The sequence below is a fragment of the Trematomus bernacchii genome, unplaced genomic scaffold (genome assembly GCF_902827165.1).
Source record: "Trematomus bernacchii unplaced genomic scaffold, fTreBer1.1, whole genome shotgun sequence".
Lineage (NCBI taxonomy): Eukaryota > Metazoa > Chordata > Actinopteri > Perciformes > Nototheniidae > Trematomus > Trematomus bernacchii.
The window spans coordinates 2451405-2476542 of NW_022987705.1; the positions used below are offsets into that span (position 1 = coordinate 2451405).

Genomic DNA, 25138 nt, shown 5'->3' on the forward strand with positions numbered 1-25138 from the left:
GCATTAACAGCAGGATAAAAGTGGGTCACTCTGGATTAAACTCATCACTGCATCTGATTGGAAAACATCCAAATGGCAATTGTGATGGTTGCCAACAACCAGAGACAATACATCATGTATTTTTTTTAGCTGCCCGGATTATAACAGACAAAGACTCATTCTGAAAACTGCACTGGAACAACTCAACATCAAGGACATGGATTTCAAGTCAATATATGAAAGTAAATCAAGAAATGAAGCAAACAAGTTGATCTTCAAATTCCTCAAAAGCACTGGTCTGAGGACAAGGATTTAGTATAAACATTTAATAAACCAACAGTAGGTGGCGATATATGCTCCAAGTGGAAGCGATTCGCCATTAAATAGAAGAAGAAGAAGAAGAACCGGAAGTTATTCGAACGGTTAACCGGGCGCGAAAGCTGAAATTTGTTTTATTTTCTAAGGCTGCATTTACGTTTTATGAAGCGAACCAGTTGATGTGGTCACCCTTTCATTCGTCATGTGTGAAAAGATCAATAAGGTAGTGTTCAGTGTATTACTACCATGAGCAAGTTAACTTAGTGATGTTTTGTTTACCATTGTGTGTCATGCGTCATGTCTGTCCTCAGGTGAACAGCTGGCTCAGCGAGGTGTTTGGAGATCAGCCGGTGCCTCACTTTGAGGTGAACACCAGGACCGTGGACATCCTGTTCCAGCTGGCTCAGTCCAGTGAAGCCCGGTGCAGAGACACAGCTCTCCTCTCAGAAGACCTCAAACAGAAAGCATCAGAGTATCAGGCTGAAGGTGAGGAACAGACACAGCTGAATTAAAAACAGTGACATTTAGCTTTTTTGGCACATGTTGTTACCTACAGGGTGCGTACGGGTGCTGGAAATCCTTGAAAATGCTTGAAATTGTACGAGGTGGTTTCAAGGTTTGAAAAGTGCTTGAATTTTGGGAATGGTGCTTGAATTTGGGACAAAGTGCTTGAAATTGTAAATGCTTTACTTCGCTTTTTAGATTAAAAGAAAATAAAGAAGTCGGAGCGCGCTTAATTGCTTCGCTTTTACATAAAACAGCTCCGCTCCGGCCTTCCCGGCAAGTGTTTTTGTTACGTGTGTGACCTGGGCATTCTGATGAGAGTGATAGATGACAGTATGCAGGGGTGCAAAGTTGTCACCTTTCGGCGAAATTTGCCGTTTTGATTCCAAAATAGGTCGTTTGTGTGATTCATGTAGATCTGCAATACAAATATTTTTGGGGTATGGGGGGGGTCTGGGACCCGGAGTAATCTGCGGCCGCGAGCTGTTATGTGCCATCATGACACGCATGGTGTTCTTTTTTTATATATTATAATGAAGCGGGAGCACAAGTCTTCCTGCCTGTCAGCTCTGCTCATGGATGTATAATAAGGCTCTGCTGCTCCGGGATGAGGGTCTAGCTTCAGCAGCTACATTACCTACGGTGCGTTCGTTAATATTAACTGTGCGGTAGAACTGTGGCACAGACTGGACCGCTGGTTAGAACGGGGTGTTCAGAGCAGAGCTCCCTGTCGGAGCGGCAGAGCGTGATGTGCACTGAAAAGTGTTTCTGTCGCAATATTATTTAATGAATCGTTGAGCTAGCTAACTAGCATACATTGTCACTATCTGCTAACGTTAGCTTTAGCCTTCGTTTTCAAATAGTTTCTTTCATAGCCTATAAACGGAGGTGGTATAAGTATCTTGTACTTGAGTAAAAGTAGAAGCACTCAGATCTTGTACTTGAGTAAAAGTTGAAGTACTCAGGTCTTGTACTTGAGTACAAGTAGAAGTACTCAGATCTTGTTCTTGAGTAAAAGTTGAAGTACTCAGGTCTTGTACTTGAGTACAAGTAGAAGTACTCAGATCTTGTTCTTGGGTAAAAGTAGAAGTACCAGAGTGTAGGAATACTCTGTTACAGTAAAAGTCCTGCATTCAAAATGTTACTCAAGTAAAAGTAGAAAAGTATCATCATCAAAATATAGTTAAAGTAGCGACAGTAAAAGTAGTCATTGTGCAGATTGGTCCATTTCAGAATAATAGATATGATATGTTTTATAATGATTGATCATGAAAGTGTTCTCAAAGCTGGTAAAGGTGCAGCTAGTTTGAATGACTTTGTATACTGCAGGGTAGCTTGTGAATTTACTCCAGGTGGAACTAAAGTCTGATTTAACACTTGATTATATTTCACAGCATTCATCCACATCTGTAAAGTAACTAAAGGTATTAAATACATGTAGTGGAGGAAAAGTACACCATTTACCTCTGAACTGTAGAGGAGAAGAAGAACAAAGTAGCAAAACATTGAAATACTTAAATAAAGTACAAGTATCTCAAAATTGTACCCAAGTATAGTACTTGTTGAGTTTATGAACTTGGTTACTTTACACCACTGGCTATAAAGATAGAAAGACAGCCTTGCACAGAGGCATGAAAATACATTTTCAAAATGCTCAACAGTCCTGCCAAAATTATAAACTGACTGCTACACAATTAAAATAAATGCTTAAATATATTTCTATTAGATGTGACTCTTTGGCGTTTCTGTTATTATTAACTGCTGCTTTAGTTGTTCTGACTGCTAAAATCCTCTGTTATTCCTCATTTTAAAGCCGATATTCCGTGGGGTCGGGGGGCTCGGATCCTTGTCACCTTTTTCATACCTGATGAGTTTGCATCCCTGAGTATGCCAGGAGGTTGCCGTTTCAACGAGCGTTGGCTAGCAGAAGACAAATACAAGCCATGGCTAAGACGAGGGTCAAGCGAAGCCCAAGAGTAGCCTCCTGCAAAGTGTGCAACAATAACGATGCGAGAGTCTGCGCTGACGAGCCACACACCACACAAAAGGTACGCCAGAGTAGAGCATTTTAGATTAGGCTATCGTTGCATGTAAAATACATGACACTTTTCTCTGTGCGCGGCAAAACAAGCTCGCCAAAATGGCTTCACTAGTCTGGCAGTATTTTAAGTGTCCAAAAATGACAATAAAATAGCGGTATGCAACGTGTGTGTGAAGCAGAAATCCTGCAGCTCCACCCGCTGTGACGGACCGGTGAGCGGAGCAGAACACACATTAAGAGTTAGACCTAACACACTTAGCTATTTGATCTACCTCTGGAACAAGCTAAACTAGTTATAAATATATGTATTCTTCACTGTCGGGTCACTCATTACTGGATCAGTGAGCTGCAGGAGATACTGACGGGCTGTCAGGAGGGAGAGAGACGGGGAGAGAGGAAAAGAGAGCGCTTCCGCTAATTTCTCCCGTGTTATTATCCCAAGTTAATGTAAACTTGAATAATGTACTTCATTTGAATGTAATAATTATGTTGGTTGGTTGGTTGGTTGGTTTGTGGAAGCGCCAGTGAATGAGCCCCATTAACTGAGTTTTAAACATCACTTTAAATGGAAGATCCCCATAGGCCCCGCCCACTCGATCGGATCGGCGATCGGTATCGGCCGATACTGATTCCGGTGATCGGCCCCAAAATTGGCGATCGGAGCATCCCTCATAATTGTATATGATATGTTTGATAATGATTGATCATTAAAGTGTTATCAAAGCTGGTAAAGGTGCAGCTAGTTTGAATGACTTTGTATACTACAGAGTAGCTTGTGAATTTACTCCAGGTGGAACTAAAGTCTGATTTAACACTTGATTATATTTCACATCATTCATCCACATCTGTAAAGTAACTAAAGGTATTAAATACATGTAGTGGAGTAAAAGTACACCATTTACCTCTGACTTATGTTTACTGCCAACCTAAAAGTACCTCAAAAATAGTAATCAATAATGTATTGAAAAGTTATTTGGCTGATTGTTTTATATTGGCTCAGCCAGGTTATATGGGATGCCCAGTCTACGTACAGATGGGTCACACATATTGAAATATTAAACTTAGTTTTCTTCTCTAACATTTTTAATTTTTCATCCTCATGTAGAATGCTATTACGAAACACACATTTGGTTGTTTATAGCATAAAGAACATCTGATTTAATGTAAGGTAGGGAAATAATCATTTGAGTATAAGTATGTGTATTTAAATATGTAATTTACAACAGCTGTAAGATGCTTGAAAAGCTTGAAAATGCACCTTGAAAATGCTTGTAAAGTGCTTGAATTTGACTTTGGAAAAAGTGTAAGAACCCTGTACCTAGATCTCAGCAATTATTGTAGTGATTACAATGTTTTCTTATTACAAAGATTAATGGCCACAGCCAAAAGACCCAACTTGTCACTAACCTTTAATTGATGTGTTGTATAGCTACTTTTTTATTTATTTTTTTAACAGGTTTCAAGGCTTTATTGTCATTTGCACATTAGCTACAGTGTAGATATGACAAACTTAGGTCACAGGCTCCTCCAAATGTGCAACATATATATAAGATATAGACCAAATAAAACCGATAAAATAGTGCAAGAGAATGATGTACTTATCTGTTTTGTTTTCTACTTATTGTGATTTTTATTATGTATGTTGATACTCTTTACTTTATCTGTCCGTTACTTCTGCTGTTATAATAACGTAAATGTCCCCGTTGAGGGACAAATGAAGGAATTCTAATTGTGAAACATGCTTCCCTTTGACTGTATGCAGATTAGATGGTCCATTAATTAACAGCACAAGGACTCCACGTCATTATTTTTCACAGATCTCAACTGTGTTTCCTCCTCCCAGGTGCTCATATCCGTGAGGTTCTTCTACAAGGCGTAGGTCTGTCCTGTTCAAGCGTCGCAAAGCCCGCTTCTGACTACTTGTCTGCTTTAGTGGACAATGCCATGGTGCTTGGAGTCAGAGACACATCACTGAGCAGGTGAAATGGGTTTTTTGCGCAGTAGTTTTTCAGATGAAAGAGAGAAAATAGAAGAGAGATTTAACAGTTTGTATTTTATGTGTTGTCTAGCTTCATGCCAGCTGTAAACAACCTCACCAATGAACTGCTGGAAGAAGAGAAGTCCAACAGGAGACTTGAGAGGGAACTCGGGGCCCTCAGGAAGAGACTGGGGACCACTCTGGTGCTGCGGAGCAACCTACAAGAGTAAGATAAGATAGGATTTTATTCATCCCGAAGGAAATTGTTGTGCCAGAGTTACAAAAATACAATAAACACAGCAGCACAATAATAATAAAACTGTACACTAACAGTGCAGTAAAAAGAGCAATTCAATAACTACAGGAAACATAGATGGTCACATAATGGTCACATAATTAATGTAAATATTCTTAGTATTTAGTAGTGCACAAACCGTAGTGGTAGTTACGTAATTGCACGTTATTTATCGAACATTATCAATAATAATAATATTGCACATGTTATATAGCAGAGTGTTTTGTAATGATGGTAATGGTATTTATATTGCACATAGTGGTGGTGTGGAATTTCTCAGTTCCCTTTACTGAAGGGTGAAGAAGGTTTAAGAACTAAATACAGAGGATATTCATACTAAAAACAAACACAGACATTGCTGCTACATAATGTATGTCATTGTAATCCGTGTTTTTAATTGTCTTCAGGGATATCAACAAAACGATCAAATCCCAGTCAGTGGAGAGCGCCGAAGCCGAGGAAAAAATGTTCTACATGGATTTTGTGAGGGCAAAGGCTAAAGAGCTCAGCAGCAGACGGGAGAGGGCAGAGGTACGCTGTGGGGTTCAATCTTATCTGCATGAGCTGCATAATGCATTGTGGTGCCAAGTCATGGTACAATATTGACTACTACTATTGAAAATGATAAGATAGATAGATACTTTATTGGTAAATCATTTCGTGTGTTCAGACTTTATAATACAATACTTAAAATACTGGGGGGAGAAAAGTAGAAAATGCAAATAATTCAAAAAATATATAAGAGTTTTTACATTTCTAGCTGTTTTGTTTCAAATCTTAATACCTAAGTGGAAGGTTTGCTCTTAGGCCAATTTGTACTAATGGAAACTTGCTATTAGGGTTGCAAAGGGGCGGAACATTTCCGGTAAGTTTCCGGTAAATTTCCATGGGAAGTTAAGCTGGGGGAATTTTGGAAATATTCCATATTGAAAACCTTCCATGGGAATTTATGGGAACTAACTTGGAATTGAGGGTAATGTAATCGAATTGTATCATATCCAAGCATAAATATAAACACTTTGTTTTGTCATAAGAAGACATCCATTCAAAATGATACAATTTAAAAAAAACATGACATTTCAACAGATTTATTTCTAAGTAGAACAGAACAAGTTTTTATTGTTTTATTGAACAATCATTTGTTTCATTGAAGAACAAAAATATGAATGTTGAGTTAAATATTACTCATCCCCCCCAACCCCACTCATTCAAAAATGAACAAAAATGCACCCCCCCATCCAAAAATCCCCACAAGAAATCATGTGTGCATGTGATGGAGGAATGCACAGTGCCTGTAGGGGGTGTGGTCTCAATAGCCATGCAGTAAGCAGTGTGCTATGTGCATGTGATTGAGGAATGGCATGGATATTCAAGTGTACTTGAATGGCATCTGTTTGTTTTAGTCAAGATTATGCTAAAATATACTTTCCCAACTATATTTAAGTACCCTATGAAGAGCCAACCTTCAATTTAGAAAATTCCCAGTTTATTCCCTTAAATTCCCGTTAATTCCCATGGAAAGTTTCCATCTTTGAAAATTCCTTGAAAAGGTTTAAATGAGTTGTGTCCTTAGAGAAAATGACAATTAACACAAGCCAATTGAATTCCAATGAGAACATGTAGAGTGATGAAAGGGCATTTTGAAAACTCTCTTCCGGTATCTAGCATTGGGAGAGCAGTAAACTTTAGGATGCTAAAAATGGAATGTCATAGTGTTCATCTATACTCAACCAGTACAGCGCCATCTAGTGGGCAATAGAGATCAATAAATGGCCAGATGGTATGATAGAATACTTTTTTAATGAAATGTGCTCAGGGTTTGACAAAATGAAAAGAAAAACTAATTTCTATTACCAGTTACACATTTGATCAACATGCCAGCTTTTTTTGTTACAATCACGAGTGGGCCTTCAGCTGCAAAAGGTTGAGAAACGTGGTCATAGCATAATTTTATTTGTAGAATTATTGTTTCAAAGCTTAATCTTGTTGCAAAATACCAAATGTGCCGAGTTGGCTGTTTGAAATAGCAAATAACTCCCTGGCCCAAACAGTTCTTTTCACTTCATTTTTGATAATAAATACCGACTGTAGTGTGACCCGGGTGTCAAGAGGGCATCACGTTACTGCCTCTGGTTCAGAGCGCAGAGATGATGCTGCGGACGAGTCCAACAGTTAACGCCCTCGGGATCATTGTCAGGAAACACCGGATATTTTTAATATCACAGCGGGGGTGACGGAGCTCAGTGTGTGAGCCTGGCTGGATGTTTGATTCTCTTCTCTCCATCCTTCAGGCTCAGCTGGTATCCAGGAACATGGACAAGTCTCTCACCCACCAGGCTATTGTGCAGCTCTCTGAGGTAACTTCAGCTGCTACGCGTCAACACAGTGCAGCACCATGGTGATGAGAACCTAAAACGTTCTGCTTTCAGGGGTTGTAATGCGTCGTCTTATCTTTCTCTCTGTAGGAAGCCACAGCACTGAAACAAGAAATAATCCCCTTGAAGAACAAACTGAAGCCTTACATGGACTTAAGCCCGGTAAAAAAGCCTGGTGTTTTTCTTGTTACAGTTCAACAAATAGATATATCGAAACAACTTGATTGTCTGTATTTAACTTTATGTTCTTACCCTTCTAATCCACAACAGAGCCCATCTCTCGCTCAAGTGAAAATAGAAGAAGCAAAAAGAGAATTGGTGAGTATCGTAATAGTTTATTTAAAGATGGATGAGAGGTGCTGGCTTTCTCTTTATTGTAATTCCAATGTGTTTCCTCAATTACAGGCTGCAATTGATTCCCAACTTCTGATGAATATGGATTTAGACTTATGATGTTTTTAATGTTAAAGGATTTACTGTTTTGAGCTGTAGATTGACTGTGCTTTAAAGTCATTGTTTCTACGTCTATGCTGTGTGCCTCTTTGTAATGTGTCCCAAACTAATCACATGACTGTCTGCCTCTCTTGAAGGTCTTAAGTGAATAAAGCAACCTCCATAGACAGGGGATGTGCTTTGTCGAGAAAGTTTGAATTGTGATTCCTCTTGTTTTTCGTTTGACCGATTTGGTTTCTCTCCCCCTCTTCCTGTTTATTACAAAACATCATTAAAAATAATCAAATATTTTGTCTTCATTTTCTACTATCTGATTTCTGATTGTGGCGGTGTGACTTAACATGGGAACATTTTCTTTTATCCAAGTTTGTTTGTAAGACAATTTATAAATCTCTTTGCCTAAACATATTTTTATATTTCTTTAGTGTGTTCAAATTAGCATTTTAAAGGAATTATATGTTTGCAATATGTTTTAGATTGTCTTCTATACCAATATCTTAATGTACATGTCAAGACATGTTGTTTATTCAAAATGTAGATTGTTGTCATGATCCATACAATTGGACAAAACTCCATACGTTTTTTTAACTGGGTTAACTTAGACTGCAAATGTCAGGACTTTTTCACAAAAAGCACAAGACATGCATCTTATAATGATGTGCTGAATCTTGTCTTTAAACACAAAGTGCAGGATACTTTTTTTTTTTCAGTTTGACAACAAAATTCCACAGGCTTTGGAGGGATAACAGCACATGAAAGAGGGTTTGGAGCCACTCCCTGGGTGCCTAAAGCTAAAGTAGAGAGAATGGGAGTGACTAGGGGGCCTGCTGTCCGGTTTGTATGCAAAATATCACCTCAGTTCCTCCCCCTGCCAGTCTTCCCCCTGAGGAGCTGAGCGTGGGGGCCAACGTCTCCGTCAGTTTGACTGTTGTAGGTCTGCGCCTCAGTCTGACATGTAGAGTGATCGGTTACCATGGTGTGGGTCATGGATGTGGGCCCGGGAGCAATTTACCCAGTAGGCCCCCTGCTTCATTCAAAAGGCACGACGGATAGGGCATCAATACTTTATAAAAGGAAACAGAATCAAAATGCAACTCCACTGAACTTAACTTGGGACACAGAGACAACGCATAATTAACAGTTTGACTTGTTTTCATCAATGGCACTATTTTTGGATTAAAGGATTGCCATCTTGCTGTAACAGTATTTTTTCTTTCTCTTCCAGGAATAAAACTATTTCTATATATATGACTGTTTATTCTTAAATATCCACAGCTTTTTGTTCATTAGCACATGTTAAAATCAAACAACGGCATGTAAATACATTACAAATAAATATGTAGAGACAATTTAAAAAAAAGACCCAAATGGCTACATAATGACCTCCACCTAAATATAATTAACCAATGCACAAAGAAGTTGGCTGTATAGGCCTGTCAGTCTGTGAAAGAAGGGAAGGAAACACACACAATCCTCACAGAATGAAAGCACCATAATCCAGAAGGTAAACAAGTGCCTCATGGGGGAAAAAAATAAAAAAGGTCTTTGTCAGTGCGTCATACCATGGACTGTGTCGCGCCTCTTCCCTTTAAAATAGTTGTATCCGCCACGCCCACACCATAATTCCCACTCAGCTGCTACTGTAAATTCTCCCAGTTCCCACATGAGTCCATACACACAATGTGCGGGTTTGAACAGTAGCAGACTGGAGTATCACTACGCATCAGATTAACCCCACGTCACTATTGACCAACTTGTTGCGCAGCAGCTATTTCTAACCTCCTCTGCGCGCGCTGGGCTTCATTTTCTGTCCAGCAAGAGTCAAGACAGATGGAAGAAGCGGTGGCTTTCAAACCTTACGTTTTATAATGCGTATGTTACAAGAAGAGGACGCTTTTGTGTGGATTTGAATGAAGTCCTGCAGCCCTCAGTGAATGTTTGAGTGTCTTTAATATGATCAGAGAGTCATGAGCCGCGGAGCAGACTGGAGCCTCAGCCTCTTCTACCTGACTCTGCTCCTGGGGACCAGACGCATGACGGGACTGGCTGACTTCTCAAGTAAGAGACGATGAGGATGAGGAGGATGATGAGGATGGGGGTGCAGTGGAAGGGGGAAGAGCATACTTGAGGATAGCATTGGTTAAAGACAGTGGTGTAAAGTAACTTAGTACATTAAATCAAGTACTGTATACTAGATCGAGGAACTTGTTGTTTACTTGAGTATTTTAATAATTGCTACTTTTTACTTCTTCCCCACTACATTTATTTAATAGCTTTAGTTATTTTTTTTTGATTGATTTGATATGTTCTACACTCAAATAAGACTGTAGTTATGCCTGGAATAACATTGAACATCTACCCTGCAGTATACAAAACTAGCTGCACCATCTTTGATAAACATATTCATATTCAAAATATATATATGAAATGTTGTACATGATCTGAGAACTTCTCCCAGAACTGTTTAAAGATCACATGAACCCTTCTGTTATAAAAAAGGCTACATTGATGTAGTGAAACATATTTGCACAATGTCATCGATAAGGTAGTTTTAGTCGGTTTTCCCCATTTTTGCAAGTGTTTTTAAATAGCCTATACATACCCCTCCTCCCCCCTCCCCCAACCCCCCCACAATGAATATCGACCAATCACGTTCTTGCTTGATTTGCGGGACCAGCGTTGCAGTCGGGAAGAAAAGCAATGTGGAGCAGCACCTCACCACTTCATAAGGAGTTTAACCGTGACACTTTTCGAAATCCCGTTTGTGTCCCCCCACTATACAAATATGTTTATTATTATTTTTTAACGCAAGCCGTCACCGCCACGGAGGAGCACACAGCCTCTGTTGCGGCTTTCACACCAGCGCTTTTCACTTTCTAGCTCCTCGCGAGAGCTTTTCTGGTTCAGCTCCCGTTTCCCTTTTCAGCTCCCGCTCTGTTCACACTGCCCAGAGCTGCCGCTGCTGCGTCATGACGTCACAGTTTACGTCGCTGATTTTCTCCCACAACAACAACGGGCCGGGGACTGCATCGGGTCGATGATCGTGTTGCTTTTAATCATACGAAGCCAGATTAAATTAAATAACGACTTCTCCAACCTTATACTTTTCTCCAGAGTGCCGTGGTTCATTGTTTATTAATGTGTTTCAGCGGCATTTACCGACCGCTGCAGTGCTGCTCTTCCACGGGAGTTTATTCTCCCGTTAGCTCCGGGTTAGCTCACACGGCTCTAAAGTATTCACTGTCTGACTGTCACACAAGCAGCTGATACATATCCCCAGTTCCCCTTAAGTGAATGTGTGTCAGTCTGAATTGACGCTGTTTGGCATCACAACGCTGTTATGAAAGTTTCTCTGGTATAACATGGGTGATGTTAGCATAGCAACCGAAGCTAAACTGACTACTTGCTAAGCCGTTTCCTATAGGCACATTTTACCGGCGTATTTTTCATTATGATTCTACTTCTGATAGTCGGACATGACAACCTGTATAGCCCATGTATCTCCACAATGATCAATAACAGCGAACGGATGGTCAAAGTAAGGTTTCCTGCACGCCTCGACGTAAGAGACGTAAGCGACGCCGCGTCATAGCTCCGAAGCTCTTGCCTCTGGACCGACAATTTTTTGGAGCTGGAAGTGAACCGCATTCCGGAGCTATGACGCGCCGCCGCTGCGGTGTGAACAGGAAAAACCGGCGCTTTTCAGGCTCTAGCTCCCAGCAGGAGCTGGAAAAGCGCCGGTGTGAGCGAGAGAGAGAGAGAGAGCGAGAGAGCGAGAGAGCAAACCTTTATCTATTTAATATAGTCTAGTTGTAAAAAATAAAGTAAGAAATCATTCCAATGTGTACTATAGGACAGTAAAAAAAAACACAGTTTAAAAGGGGAGTGATTAGTAAAATATGCATAAATAAGTAACATAAGATAAGAATAAACAAGTTTAAATGATTTGTTATTGGTTGTGATCATATTCTAAAGATGTTTGGATTATTGAAAAGTATACAGCTCCCTTTCATGTGAGTGTTGAGAGCTGCATCCATCAATTCATGTTGTGCTCAAAGTGCTCCAGATTGATGCTTTTAACTTCAACATTTAAAATCAAATCTTCCCTGGGGAGCATGCCCCCGGACCCCCCTAGAGGAGGAGAGGTCCACCCCCAAATAAAGCAGGTTAAAATAATTAAATTGCATACATTTTATTTTAGTAAACACTGAAAACGGGTCCCACAGACCCAAACAGCACACAAAGGTTAAAGGTAAGCATATAATAATGTTAAAATGTGCTAAATATATACACTGCAAAAAACAAAAAAAAGGAGTAAAAGTAGCTCACGACTTGTCATCCTAAAAAAGGTTGGAGACCCCTGATCTAGTCCAATTCAAGAATCATTTTCTCTGATAATGTAAAGATTTCAAGATTTGTGACTTTGAATACAAGGTAACTCAATCACATCTGCACAGAACAAAGGTGCGTCAGAGGTTGAATGCCAGTTGGCGTTGTTAGCCACCCAGGAGAAAAGATCTGGCAGTCAGCACTTTGATATGTGAGTTTTCAAAGCAACGTGAGACAACTAACAGAGCGCCAAAGAGGCCAAACAAACCGAGAAAAAAATGCAACAAACAAGAAAGTCTCTTGTATTGGCCAAGCTTCAAAATGTATGACATGTCTTTTCCCTTTAAGTAAATCGTTTTTCAAAGATATCTTCAAGTTATTATTAAGCTTCAGAAAGCTCTCTTCAGAGCCACAGAGTACGTTAAACCACTATTTCCACAGGCTGTAAGTAAATGGAACTTCATGGTGGAGGGTCCCCTTAATCTATGTTTCCATGTGCATTCCAGTCTAACCCATCTCTTTTGTGCGACAGATTACCTGTCCAGGATCATCACCAGTCATTCTGCCCAGGCATGTGACGGACAGCCACTGCGTCTCCACTGTCCGCGTCACTCCACCATCTCCATCCAGACTGCGTTCTACGGGAGTGGGGAAGCCAAGCTGTGTAGAGCAGACCCAGACCCCCCGCTCGGAGCCCACAACCACAGCTGCTCTGCTTTCACTGCTCTACAGGTGCATTTTATGTGTTGGATATACAGCCCTGTTTACCCTCAGTGGTTCAATCGTGTATAGGTGTTTTCTCAACGTATGTGTTTGATTTAGTAGTGACTACCCTTAGATGAAAGGCCAGCCAACTATCAGCCATCATTGTTTTTGCATTGGATTTGCACTGTGGATTGTAACATAAATCTGTTAAGTGCCCCGATAAACATTCCTGTTTGTCATCTTGCAATCTACTTATTTATATAAATAGTTATCACCGCAATAAACCGTATTTAATTTTGTCTTAATGTACATTATTTAATTGAATATTCTGTCCTTGTACATATCATATTCTATTTACATGTATATAGACTTCTTGCACTATTTTTTATTTTTGTATTTTATTATATATGTTGCATTGTTGGAGGAGCTCAGGTCAGAAGCATTTCATTGCCAACTCTACACTGTAGTTTATGTGCATACGACAACAAAACCTTTGAGTTTAATTGAATTTGAATAAATCTTGTGTACTGGTAAATGCTGACTCTCCCTGGTGTATCCCGTGCAGAAGATGCTGTCGGAGTGTCAGAGCCACAGAGATTGCCATCTGCCTGTCAACCACCTGCTGTTTGGGAAGGACCCCTGCCCTGGCACTACCAAATACCTCCATGTGGACTACAAGTGTAAACCAAGTGAGTCCAGCAGCTCTATTCCCATTTTCCCAACCTTTTTGTTATCGTAAAATCGCCTCCTAGTGAACTTTGAGTTTCTTTCATACATTTACGGGTGGATGAGCATGAAATGGCTACACAGCTGTGCAAAAAAAGTTCACCCTTCCCTAACCCTAACCTCTCCCCCTGCATTCACTGCCATCTTTGTTGTTTTTCCACTTGCTCAGCTGAACACAAAAGACACGTGGTGTGTGAGGGGGAGACCATGATCCTGCGCTGTAAGCGCCCAAAGGTTCTGATCGTCTATGCAGCTGTTTTTGGGAGAAGTCTGGGCCAGATTTACACCTGCCCTTCACACCTGACAAGACCACCCTCATTTGGTGAGTCAACGAGATACTCTGTGTTCTGATAGACATTTTTAGAGTAGTAGGAAATCACAGGTGTTACATTAAAACTGGCTCTGTGTAAGAAGAGGTAAATAAAGTGTCCCTGTAAGCCTTATCAGTGTTGTGGCAGTGAGTAAACATGCACAATACCAGGGTCCTGAAACTAAAGCAGTCCAATGGAATTCCGCCATAATTTCATTTGACTAATTACAACTTTACCGACTGTGAAGTGCCAAGAAGTCTTCCGTGAAAAAGGTCCCTGGCAGACGGACACATGGGGAAAAGTCCCGTGGGAAAAATCAGCCCCAATCTGTTTACTTGCATTAAAAACAAAAAGTAGGGATCTTTGGATAATTAAAGAGAAATACAAGCAAAAATGTAAAGTCTGTTTTTTCACGTCATACTGACATTCCATTCCATTGCAGAAAAAGCACAGGTGTTGATAATAAACTCAGTAATGATTGCATTGTTTGAGTGTGCCATTTTTATATTTATTTGTGCTTTCACTTGTAGCAATCATTGTCTGCTGTGAAAAAATACTTTTGAGAGAGGATATGAGAGAAAGGCCAGATTTCATTGTCAATTGTTACTTTTTCCAAACTATAAAAACTTTACACTGATATAAAACAATGCTTTAAATACGTTTTCTGAACATTGGATGTTTTAGAATGAGCAAACTTAACATTTAACTATCATAGATTTATTGAGTTATCAATTTCTTGCAGTCAAAAAAAGAAAATGTCATAGTTTTTGAGCTACAACCAAAACATTGATTTAGTGTTTCAGCTATTGCAACTGACACATGCACACACACACTGAAACTGTGTTCCTAAGTCAGTAACTTTCTCCCTAAGTTCCTCTCTGCTGTTCCCTACAGAGTGTCTGAACCACGAGGCTGTGCACTCGGTGTCTACGTCCTGCTACAGCAAACACAAGTGTGCTGTTGTTGTCAGCAACCAGACCTTCAGGGACCCCTGCTTCCCCGGAACCAGGAAGTACCTCAGCGTGGTCTATTCCTGTGGTAGGACTCTTTCTACCTCCCCATTCACATGACACAATTGCAGGCCTGCTGAGGAATTAGAGAGAGCTGTCAAAATATGAAAAGGCTTTTGTGATATTTTTCTATACATAGCTCAAGTCATGTCATGTTTGGCTTATTGACAGCTATGTTGTAACTTCCTATTAAGGACCCTTATCTGCTGTTCTTATCAAATCACACCCAACAACATGGTAGTAGGAATAGTACACTGTGAGCTCAGATGTGCGTGTTAAGGCTGGCATCCTGGTAAACTTCCTGCAATTGGCACAAATGACAGTGAGGTTATGCCGCAACATTGTTCGTATCAAAGTTGGAGATTTTTCAATTCAGCCTGGATGACAGAATTATTCTGCCAGGCTCCATCTAGCACAGAAGAACAATGTGTGTTAACCTTGTAGACCGGTTATCAACATGATTCTCAGCCAGGTTTGTGCAAAGGTTTGGTTTTGGGAAGTGGAGTGCTGATGTTTTTCTGTAGATTCACCCATAGCCTGCACAGTCACAGAATCTGCATCAATTTGTTCACAACAATATAAAACTCTTCTGTCTTTCCTTCCAGTAGTACCACAGACTTTACTAAGAGAGGCAGACCCTGACATATTCAGCTCTACCTCATCTCCTACTGTGGACACAGAAAAAGGTAGCCATATCATGCCATCTCTTGCAATTCTAGGGTTTTTTTTATGCACTTTTATCTCACATTTTGATTCTAATGATTAAAACAGTTCCTCCTGGAGATCTGAGGAAGCCTTTTCCAAAAGAGTCAAGAAGGCCTGACAACTCAGGAGCCATTATGAGCAACTCTCTCCTGACCTACACCTACATCAAAGGTAAAGGTTACTCAGAAACCAGCATGTACTCCTTAAAGGTCTCCTATTATACTCTTTTTCATCAATATATTATAGTTCTCAGTTAAACATGTCTCTGAAGTGTTTGGCTCCAAATACCAAACAGATCATTGCAGCATCCCATAATCCCCTCTGTTTCAGCCCTGTTTCAAAAGTGCTGATTCTCTGTCTGTTACTTTAGATGAAAATAAGGAGCCACTCCCCACGCCCCTCTGAGAGATATTTGGTTAAAAAAAACACAATAGGCGCTTTCACACCGGAGTACTTTTCCCAGTATAGTTCCGTTATAGTTCCGAAAATGTGCGTTCACACCAAAAAAATCCGGAACTAGAACTTAGTTCATGAGAACCTTTTCAACCCTGTGCTCTAGGAGGAGATTCAGGTGATAAGGTGTGGGGGGAAGGTGGGGTGGGGTGATTGGCTAATGGTTACACAAGCCAAGTGGCCAAAATCTGATCAGCTCATTTTCAGACAGGTTTTCATATAAATGGATCAGGACAAAAAGAGAGAGAAAAAGGTATGTTTGAACTGCTAACACTATATGATTATGGGTCACAAAGTATTTTGGTTGTGGGAAGGTAACATTGACGAGTTATTTTTTAATCATCCTGGGGGGGGGGTTACCTTGGTTGGTGATTGGCTAATGGTTACACAAGCCAAAAAAACGTTATGACATCATAAAGTGGCCAAAATCTGATCAGCTCATTTTCAGACAGGTTTTTATATAAATGGATCAGGACAAAAAGAGAGGGGGTCTATTTTCCTGAAACATTCAGAATCTCTTTACACAGAGGGGACACATGTTGATGTATAAAAGACATGAAAAAGTGGATTTTCATAATAGGTGACCTTTAATTCTAAAGTACTACTACTACTAAATTCCCGTTACCATGTTTTATACATCTCCTTCCTTTATTCCCCTCACAGAGCATCCAGAAATGGCAGCGCTGCTCTTCACCTCCAGCGTGTGTGTGGGTCTTATTCTCACTCTGCTGGCTGTATCAGTGCGGGTGACCTGCAGAGTTAAGCGCTCCAGAGATCACAGAATAAAACCAAAGTGTGCTAGCCAGGTGGTCAAAAGCCAGGAGCAGGACGATGATGATGATGATGATGATGAAGATGATGACGAAGAGGGAACAGAAAGCTCTTTAATCTCAGCTGCAGACAGGAAGGCGATATGCGACTGGGAGGGAGTGCCTTATGTGAGCGAGGATGCCGAGCGGGCGGAGAGGATCGAGCGCAGGGAGATGATCATCCAGGAGATACGGATGAACGCCTATCTCAATGGCAGCTCATGTTAACTTAACAGGGAAACCAATGGATGCTGTTCAGCACCTTCAGGATATGTTCAGGATTCTCTGCAGCAGCTCCCAGCCGTTCATTATGAACAAAACAAGTAACATTTTCTTCATTCATTGGATAGCAGTTTGTTTTGTGTTCGGACATTTTTGCAGGAGCACTCATTCAGTAAAAAATGTAATGTTGGGTAAAATGCGATACGAGACATTTTTTAAAAAGATCAACAGGATTTCATGCTGTAAAATGGGTGGTCACATATATTATTTAGTTGTTTAAAAAAGTTTGATAAATTCAGAGTCACCACTGAAGCAACGAAAGAATGTGTCAGGGAGTGGGATTGTTCATAAAACCTAAGTTGTTCTCATCCCATAACTTTCTTAGTTTTTGAATGAAGCCTTTCCATCACAGACAAATCAAAAAAAGGCACATAATAGTGTTTTCCCTACAGAATAACTACAGTAGCGATTGGTAAATGTGGCAGCTGTTCATACCATAAACCCAGGGTATATGTTTCAATTTCATTTTCCAGAAAAACTGTTTATTTAAAGAGCCATCTGCATTCAGTGTACAAAGTGTTGTTACATGTTTTTTGTTTTTTTTTAAATCCCGTTTTCCTTGAAACCCACCACACCTCTCTGAATCACTGCATCCACTCCGTCAACAACTCAACGCAGTGGAATTAAACACTCATTTTGAACCCTTCAATTTCCTCATCACTGCGGGGACAAGAGCTGGAACGACAAACCGCTGTGTGGCAACTTCCTGCCTCAGCACAGACGTTCATTAAAAGGTGTGTGTGAGACAAAGAGAGGAAAGGTGTAGCATCCTTGTCCCTGGGATGTAACACTGTGTTCTAATTTAATCACTACCTCTGAGCACAGGGGTGGACTGGCCATTGGGAATACCTGGGCCGGTCGGACAATGCACTAGCAACCCCCCCCCCCCGTTGACAATTGACTAGCGGTACCGAGTTGGGCCGGTCGGCCGGTCGAGTTTCCCGGGCTGAATTTTAGTCCCAGTCCGCCCCTGTCTGAGCATGTGTGAAATGTCAACATGACGTTAATACATAAATAATCCATAAAATGGACAAACATGTTTATACACGGGCACATTTTGAAAAACAATTTATTTCACAACAATAATGTTAAGAGAATATCTTAAATGTATTTCATCTGCACAGCTTCAATAAAAATGAAAATTGAGGTTAAAAACAATCAGTAAGGGAATACAAGGTTCAGATTGACCTTCAAATAAATCAGGTTTTTAATGACATCAGCCTCCCTGTGACATCATGACCCGTCCTGTCAGACAATGTCTCCAGATTTGAATTCAGATACAAATAAATACTAACATGTATTGAACTGATTTAAGGATAGTGAGAATAAGGCATCATAGTCCGTTGCATGTGGAGCTGTACGGGATCAGGGCAGCAGCTCCACGGTGGGAATCTGGGTGTTAGCGTTTTTTTTACCTGGGCCCCCATTTGATGTTAGAGAGGCCCTGAAACTGTTTTCTGAGAGCTTGTCTGTCGGTCCACTCTGAGTCCATGTGGCTATCATCGTCTCCCTCCTCTAGTTTCTGAAAATATTACAAGAGGAAGGTTGGAAAGGCACATTATGTACAAACAGGAACTTGGTTTTGCATGCGCGCCTATTTAGAAGTCCAGGAGTGTTTTGTGTCTTTGGCCTTTCCTCACCTTGAGCTCCTCCTGCCTCCTGTATTGACGCATCATCATCTGTTTCTGCTGCTCCTCAGTGATCACAGGCTCTCTCCCTGGGGCCCCCTGCCCTTTCTGAAGGGGAAGGCAAAAATGGATTGCAGTTATTCTCAAAACTGACAAGTATACTGTCTGTAATATACCGTAAAAATACTCCCTTTAAGATGAAATGGCTCTCACCTTTTGGATTTTGACCACAAGCTTCGTCTTTTCATTTTTACCAATGTAGTCCTGCAGTTTTTTCCCCCTCTGCATCTCTTTGCCAGCCCACCATAGCTGGCACTCCTCCTCTGTGACCACCTGCAGAGAGGCCTGAGGTACAGACAGATGGGGAGGGTAGATACAGAGGATTTGGGGGTAGAAAAAGGAATTATTAGGGAGAAGTTAAGATGGATTTACCTCCAGATGTACCAAACAATAGTGATATTAGAAACTTATGGTGTTGTTTACTATTTTTATGTTGACTCCAGCCAATTGCTGCAAGATAACTGTGAATATTGACAAAGGTGCAGCTGTTTACCTGGGTTCCTGAAAGGTCTTCCCTGTCTTCAAACTCCATCCTGATAGGGTCATGAGGAGGCAGCTCCATTGGGTATACAATCATGACCGCACCCCTTAGTGGATCTAGGGCTTCCTTTATCATCTCCATGGTGACACAAACATTAGCTTGGACTTGTTTCTGAAGAATGAGGAGAAAGACGTATTTAATTCAAATGTTTGACCCTTGCTAAACAACACGATGTGAAATATTGTGTGTTTAAAAAAAATTATACTCACTTTGGAGATCAGTGCCTTTGCCTCTTCCACAGTTCTCATCAACACCTCTTTCATCTTATCATTTGGAGCTGGTAGAGGGGGTAGAGGGGAAAGAGGGGGAATGTCAGCCTTTTTCATGCTTGCATTGGTATTACAACACATTTAAAAAAAAAACTGATAGGCAAATTAACCTCTTCACAAGACAGTTAAGCATGCGTTAGGTTAAGTTGACTTTACTTTTTAAATTGCGTAGCCCACTGTCTTACCCTGTCCGTTCCTCCTCCCAATCTCATCCCTCCTCAACACGGGCCCTCCACTGGGAACACACTTTTCTTCCCATTCATCGATCAGGTTCAGGTCCACGATCTGCTCCTCTGTCAGCCCCTGCATGTTGGGGGGCAGTGTGGTGCCATGGTCAGCCAGCTCTGGGATCTCTGAGGGTACATAAAAGAATGAACAAATTCATGTAAATGTATCCAACAAGACTGAAAGATCTTATTTACAAGAGCCATTTGTGCGGAAATGTTGTTGAGACCTTGAACAGAATACTTATTCAGACATTCAGTTACTGATAATTAATAAAACATAGTACATCTTAGTCCCTGCTTTTTTTAAGTTGATCAATTTCAGAGTATTTATCCTCCAACCCAGTGTAAGCATTGGTTTGAGAGATGTGTTTGAGCATGCGCAGTGTGTGTTCTGCGGTTGTATTAAGGACTCGAACGGAGGCGCTGTCTGTGATGCTCAAAAAATACTAAAGTTCCTGAGTTTTTGTTACACAGAAGTATCTTTGAAGCCCTAACACATCGGACGTTACACTAGTTTAAACAGTAGTAAAGTGTGAATTCAGCCTACTGAAGCTTATCATCCCTATAAAGTGTTAAAAGTAAATATTCCTACTTTACCTGAACATATCCTGTCCACTTTGAGCCTCCCGTTGTAAATGGCTGTAATTTGCTGAATCACCGACTCCACAGGCGCGAGCACAGTGGTGTTGAAAAGAAACTGGCTTTCATCTCCACGCTTCACATGCAGCTGCACCATCTCGAATAGTAGCTTACCGTCTGTTTTACCACCTAAAAGAGACGTTTCAGTATATAAATAAATGCGACTTTTGTTGTTGAATAGAGCCGCAACAACACGAATAGTTTTTGTGTGGAAACACAGTAGCCGGGGTCAGGGGGGAAACAGTGTAACCATAGCAACAGTTGTGTCTACAAGTTAGCTTTCAACTAGCTAGCGAGTAAAGCTATTTACATTTTAAACGCTCAACTGTTTAAGGGTCATGTCATTATATAAAACGAAAATGGTAACACTTACCTGTGCAGTGAAACGACAAGCACAAGACAGTACGTTCAATGTTCCGACTGAGTGTAGAGTTTGTTTACAACACACAACCGGTGAAAGTATTAGCTAAACGTGAATCCAACATGGATTGAATTCTTCTTCGTGTGAAAAACCAAGGGCAGGTTATAACAATCCAATCAGTATTACTGTCCTCTAGCGGTAACACATGGTAACACTGTGGCCAATAAGGTATGTTTTCGAACAATCTTTAATCACTGGCTTGCCCTACTATACCAGAAGAAAATGATAACTAATCCACTTACCTCGGCTATATGTTTACTTTCATTGACATTATATCACAGTGACTGACTATAACTGGATAACAGACTACTCTAGAAGTAATTTAACAAATTCAACAACTAAAATGACACAAAGATGATATGACAAAGGTTTTTTTGGTGGGTGTTTCTCCTTAAATGCTGCATGGGTCCAATGACAGAGAGTGGCGTATGCTGTACAGATTGTGAAGCCATCTGAAGCAAATTTGTAATATTGGGCTATACAAATAAAAAACACTTCACACAAACATGTAATGCCTGTACAACTTTGATATTAAGTATAATAGGTGTATGATGTTTAATTCTCTATATGATGTTCACAGTTACATTCTGCAGTCAGAGACGAGTCGACACACATGAACATATAGGGTCGACTTACATTTATTTTTGCATACATACAACATAAACTGCTTCATACATAAATGTGCAATCTGCTGTGCACTTAAAATATGGAACGTTGGATATTAACACGAATCGCAGCTTCATGTTTTCTCTTGAATACATACAGAATATGTTCAACAACACAGACTCTTCATTTACTATGGATTATAGCCATAAAAAGGGACACCAACCTCACAAAAAGAGCAATTTGTTTCCTATAAAATCTCATCTTGTACATGACATGACACAAAGCGCTGGCTAGTCACCTACAGAATCTACTGCACACATTTGGATAACACAATAAATGCATTTTAGTGATGACACCGACATGTAAGCAAAGGCGACCTGATACACTTGCTTACATAGATAGCTACTGCATTCAGTGCAGAGAATGAAGATTATTTATATTTGTTTGACATTTGCAGAAGCGTTAGTTAGCTGGTACTTTCTTGTGTCATCCTCAAGGAGCCATCAAAATTATTATAGGACGACACTTTTACTGATACTTTTGCAAAAATACTTATCATCATTGATGCTGACCTTTACAACTCAACAGCAGGTAGTACAGGGGGAAATACTGACACATCACCTCTGACAACACCACACACACCCCATGAATGGTTACGAAATCAGCGAGGCTCAGTAACAATTACTCTCAACTGGAGGAAACAGCTATGGGTTAGATATTACAGGCGGACCTTCAAACGTCAAATCACACTACTGTCTGGAATGTGGGCCACTGCGCCTGGGAAGGACACAACAAACAGTCAACTGGAAATTATAATCTGGCGATGCTTTTCAGCATACAGTGTAGTTGAGTCTGTATATTCAGTCAAGGTGGTTGGTGCTTTGAGGAATAAGAGTCCTTTGTCTTTGTTAACATTGTTGCATACAGTGAGGCCCCTCCACAGCCCTTGGAGGCTATAGAGCGGAAATACAGTGACAGCCATGCGCTAGTGAATACAGTGGCTGTTAGTTCAGCAAATACACTGCGTCTTAAATGAGAAGATTTCCAAGGGGCAAAGCTCTGATCATTTCCACCCCTAACTCCGTACACACACTCACATCCAAACACAAACACGGCAACAGACGATATGCACCTCAAACACGACACATTACTTCTCACCACAGATATTAACAATAGATATTTAGAGTAAATGTTCTGAGAAATTAAAAGCATGTCTTGTGCAATGAACAAAAGCTGAAGTAAAAAAATGTGCCCTCTTGTTATTATGCATGGCTTGGCCTGGCCGCCATGCTTACTGACCCGAATCATAGTACTTTGAGTAACAGAAGTATACAAACGCACCGGCCACATTCTCTGAATTTACAATAGTGTGTTTAAATGCTTTGGATAAATCAGGAAGAATAAAAACACTGCAGAGGTGGAAAGGTCATCTGCTCAACCCGCTGGCTCTCATTTCTGTCATTCTGCCATCAGCAAGAATACAACCAAGAGAGCTCATACAGCCTGTCAGTGCATATCAGTAACATTGTGCAAACCACTGATACAGCCATCACAAACACAATATACACATATAGCGAATCGGTTCCATGTTGAAAACCTACATTTATACATAAATCACTATGTATAGGTTTTGATATAGAGCTCCAAAATATATTCAGCTAAGCGTAACAGCCCACGTACAAGGAATGATGACGGAATAGAGAAAGGAAGAACATAACGTCTTACTATCAACTGGATGATAGTCAGTCCAGCGGCAGTGAACAGTTTGACTGGCTATGACACTTTGTTGCGGTTGTTCACGCCGTGGTTTCAGCGAGGAGGCAATGACAACCCAGTGCAACAAAAAGTACATTCAAGTTCAAAGCGAGCGCACAATATGCATTTTAAACGTGCACTCATTAGACACAATATACAGACTATTTTGGGGGCAAATGTAAAACCTTCAGTGCATAGCCTTCTACTTCCTGTAAACTGAGAAGGTAGAGGATTCCTCTCTACTTTAAGAAGCCTGCTCTGATGTACAAGTCAGTCAAAATGATGCATTTTGCCAGTGAATGGCAAGGTAACACTGAGCCTCGCAGGCGAATGCAGTTTGCTGCACGGCCACACATACATGTCTATATATTGCACAGGTGGCTAAACATACGATTTGTGCGTATAGATGTACTTTATATCGTTCTATAATGTAGACACAGGCACGAGTTTGCTGCCCTGAAGAAAAATGAACATCAGAACAATTCATATTAAAATAAATGTAAAGGGATAAGCAAACATCTCTGTGGGAAACTTAGCACACAGGCTCACACATGTTACTGCTGAAGATAAATATTACGTTCCTGTGAATCAGAAGGGGATTGGTCTATACCTTTTAAATACTCTCTTTTGTACATACACACACACATATACACATTTATCATAGATCTATACATATCTGGATATGCCCTTTATGTATTAAGAGTGATCCCAGCTTTCTGTTGGGAACAAGCAGTCGTCGCTCAGACCCTCTGGGAGGTTTGGGTTGCTGGGTACAGTTCTGGTCAAGATGGGAGGAGGGAGCGTTGGGAATACTGAAGGGACCGAGGATAACCAGTCGGGCTCCGAGTCAAACACAGAGAGGGAGGGGAGAGTCTGTGTTTGTCCCACGAGGGAACTTGAAGGAAAGACGGGGGCCTGTGGCGTTTTGGTTGGATGTTGAAAATCCAAATCATCATCAAAAGTGACCCAACTCTTTGTGGGTTTACCTACTGAGGGGGGTGGCAGGCGACGAGGTGCGAGGACAGGGGGAATGGAGGAGGGAGGAGCCAGAGGCAAGGAGGGGACAGGAGACGGGGCGAGGGGGAGCAGAGGGTCAGCTGTGGGGTTGAAAGCGGGCGACGGTCCAAACAGGGACGTGGTCCTCTGGAGCTGGGAGGTGGGGGCCGCTGCTGTTGGAGCAGGGATGGGGATGAGGGGCTGAGTGAACGCAGACATGGTCCTCTGAATGTTTGGCGTCGGGACGGAGCTGAAGTCCGGGGTGAGCGGGCGGCTGGACTGATACCGCTGCGCCAGAGGGCCCGTGAAGGGGTTGGTGCTGCTGGGCCGGGCGGGGAGCGGGTCGGGAAGGAGGGGGCCGGGGGGGGCCCACAGCGTCTCCTGAGAGCGGCTACGAGACGGGACCGGAGGAGGCGGGAGCAGGGAGGAGGAGAAAGGGGACGCGGTGGAAGGTGTGGAAGAAGAGGAGGAGGAGGAAGAGTCGAGTGGCTGCAGGTCTGAGAGGGCGGAGGACTGGAGGGAGAAGGATAAAGGGAGAGTGTTGGAGGATAGAGGAACAGAGGGGGGGGCACGCAGAGAGGCGCCTCTGTTCAGGGACTGGGTGGTGTGCCAGGGGGAGGAGGAGGAGGAGGGGAGTAAATCAGAGGTGAGTGGATTGAAGGGGTCCGGCTTCCATTGTGCTTCTCTTTGGATTCCATTCAGTCCATTCGTCTAGGGAGGAAC

At 41.4% G+C, this 25138-nt stretch overlaps 4 protein-coding genes across 14 annotated transcripts in view; 2 read left to right on the top strand and 2 right to left on the bottom strand.

Annotated features, from left to right (window-relative positions):
• The first annotated feature begins 380 nt into the window (after positions 1-380).
• On the top strand, positions 381-8231 carry haus1 (HAUS augmin-like complex, subunit 1). The gene is made up of 9 exons (XM_034140462.1): positions 381-520; positions 609-783; positions 4686-4821; positions 4912-5046; positions 5523-5646; positions 7407-7472; positions 7581-7652; positions 7761-7808; positions 7896-8231. Exons 1-9 carry the CDS (start codon positions 500-502, stop codon positions 7941-7943), a joined length of 825 nt encoding a protein of 274 aa, XP_033996353.1. The 5' UTR covers positions 381-499; the 3' UTR covers positions 7944-8231.
• A 1381-nt stretch (positions 8232-9612) lies between these two features.
• Positions 9613-18434, top strand: eva1c (eva-1 homolog C (C. elegans)). 3 transcript variants are annotated; one of them, XM_034140508.1, is made up of 8 exons: positions 9613-10001; positions 12805-13004; positions 13543-13666; positions 13873-14025; positions 14909-15052; positions 15630-15710; positions 15796-15900; positions 16846-18434. In XM_034140508.1, exons 1-8 carry the CDS (start codon positions 9911-9913, stop codon positions 17217-17219), a joined length of 1272 nt encoding a protein of 423 aa, XP_033996399.1. In that variant the 5' UTR covers positions 9613-9910; the 3' UTR covers positions 17220-18434. The 3 variants fall into 3 exon arrangements, with proteins under 3 accessions (XP_033996399.1, XP_033996400.1, XP_033996401.1); XM_034140509.1 differs by having other exon boundaries at positions 15633-15710; XM_034140510.1 differs by having other exon boundaries at positions 13546-13666.
• On the bottom strand, positions 18326-21143 carry cfap298 (cilia and flagella associated protein 298). The gene is made up of 8 exons (XM_034140511.1): positions 21011-21143; positions 20596-20766; positions 19957-20124; positions 19712-19779; positions 19455-19613; positions 19115-19246; positions 18914-19009; positions 18326-18795 (listed from the first exon to the last, which is right to left on the bottom strand). The coding sequence occupies exons 2-8, from the start codon at positions 20732-20734 to the stop codon at positions 18685-18687; spliced, it is 873 nt and encodes a 290-aa protein (XP_033996402.1). The 5' UTR covers positions 20735-20766; positions 21011-21143; the 3' UTR covers positions 18326-18684.
• A 537-nt stretch (positions 21144-21680) lies between these two features.
• synj1 (synaptojanin 1) overlaps positions 21681-25138 on the bottom strand; it is a 29359-nt gene continuing 25901 nt past the window's right edge. For 8 of the 9 annotated variants that reach the window (XM_034140632.1, XM_034140630.1, XM_034140628.1 and 5 more), the window contains one exon: positions 21681-25126. In XM_034140632.1, coding sequence (XP_033996523.1) covers positions 24116-25126 — 1011 coding nt within the window. In that variant the 3' untranslated portion in view covers positions 21681-24115. The remainder of the gene's footprint in view (positions 25127-25138) is intronic. The other variant, XM_034140633.1, reaches the window with a different exon arrangement.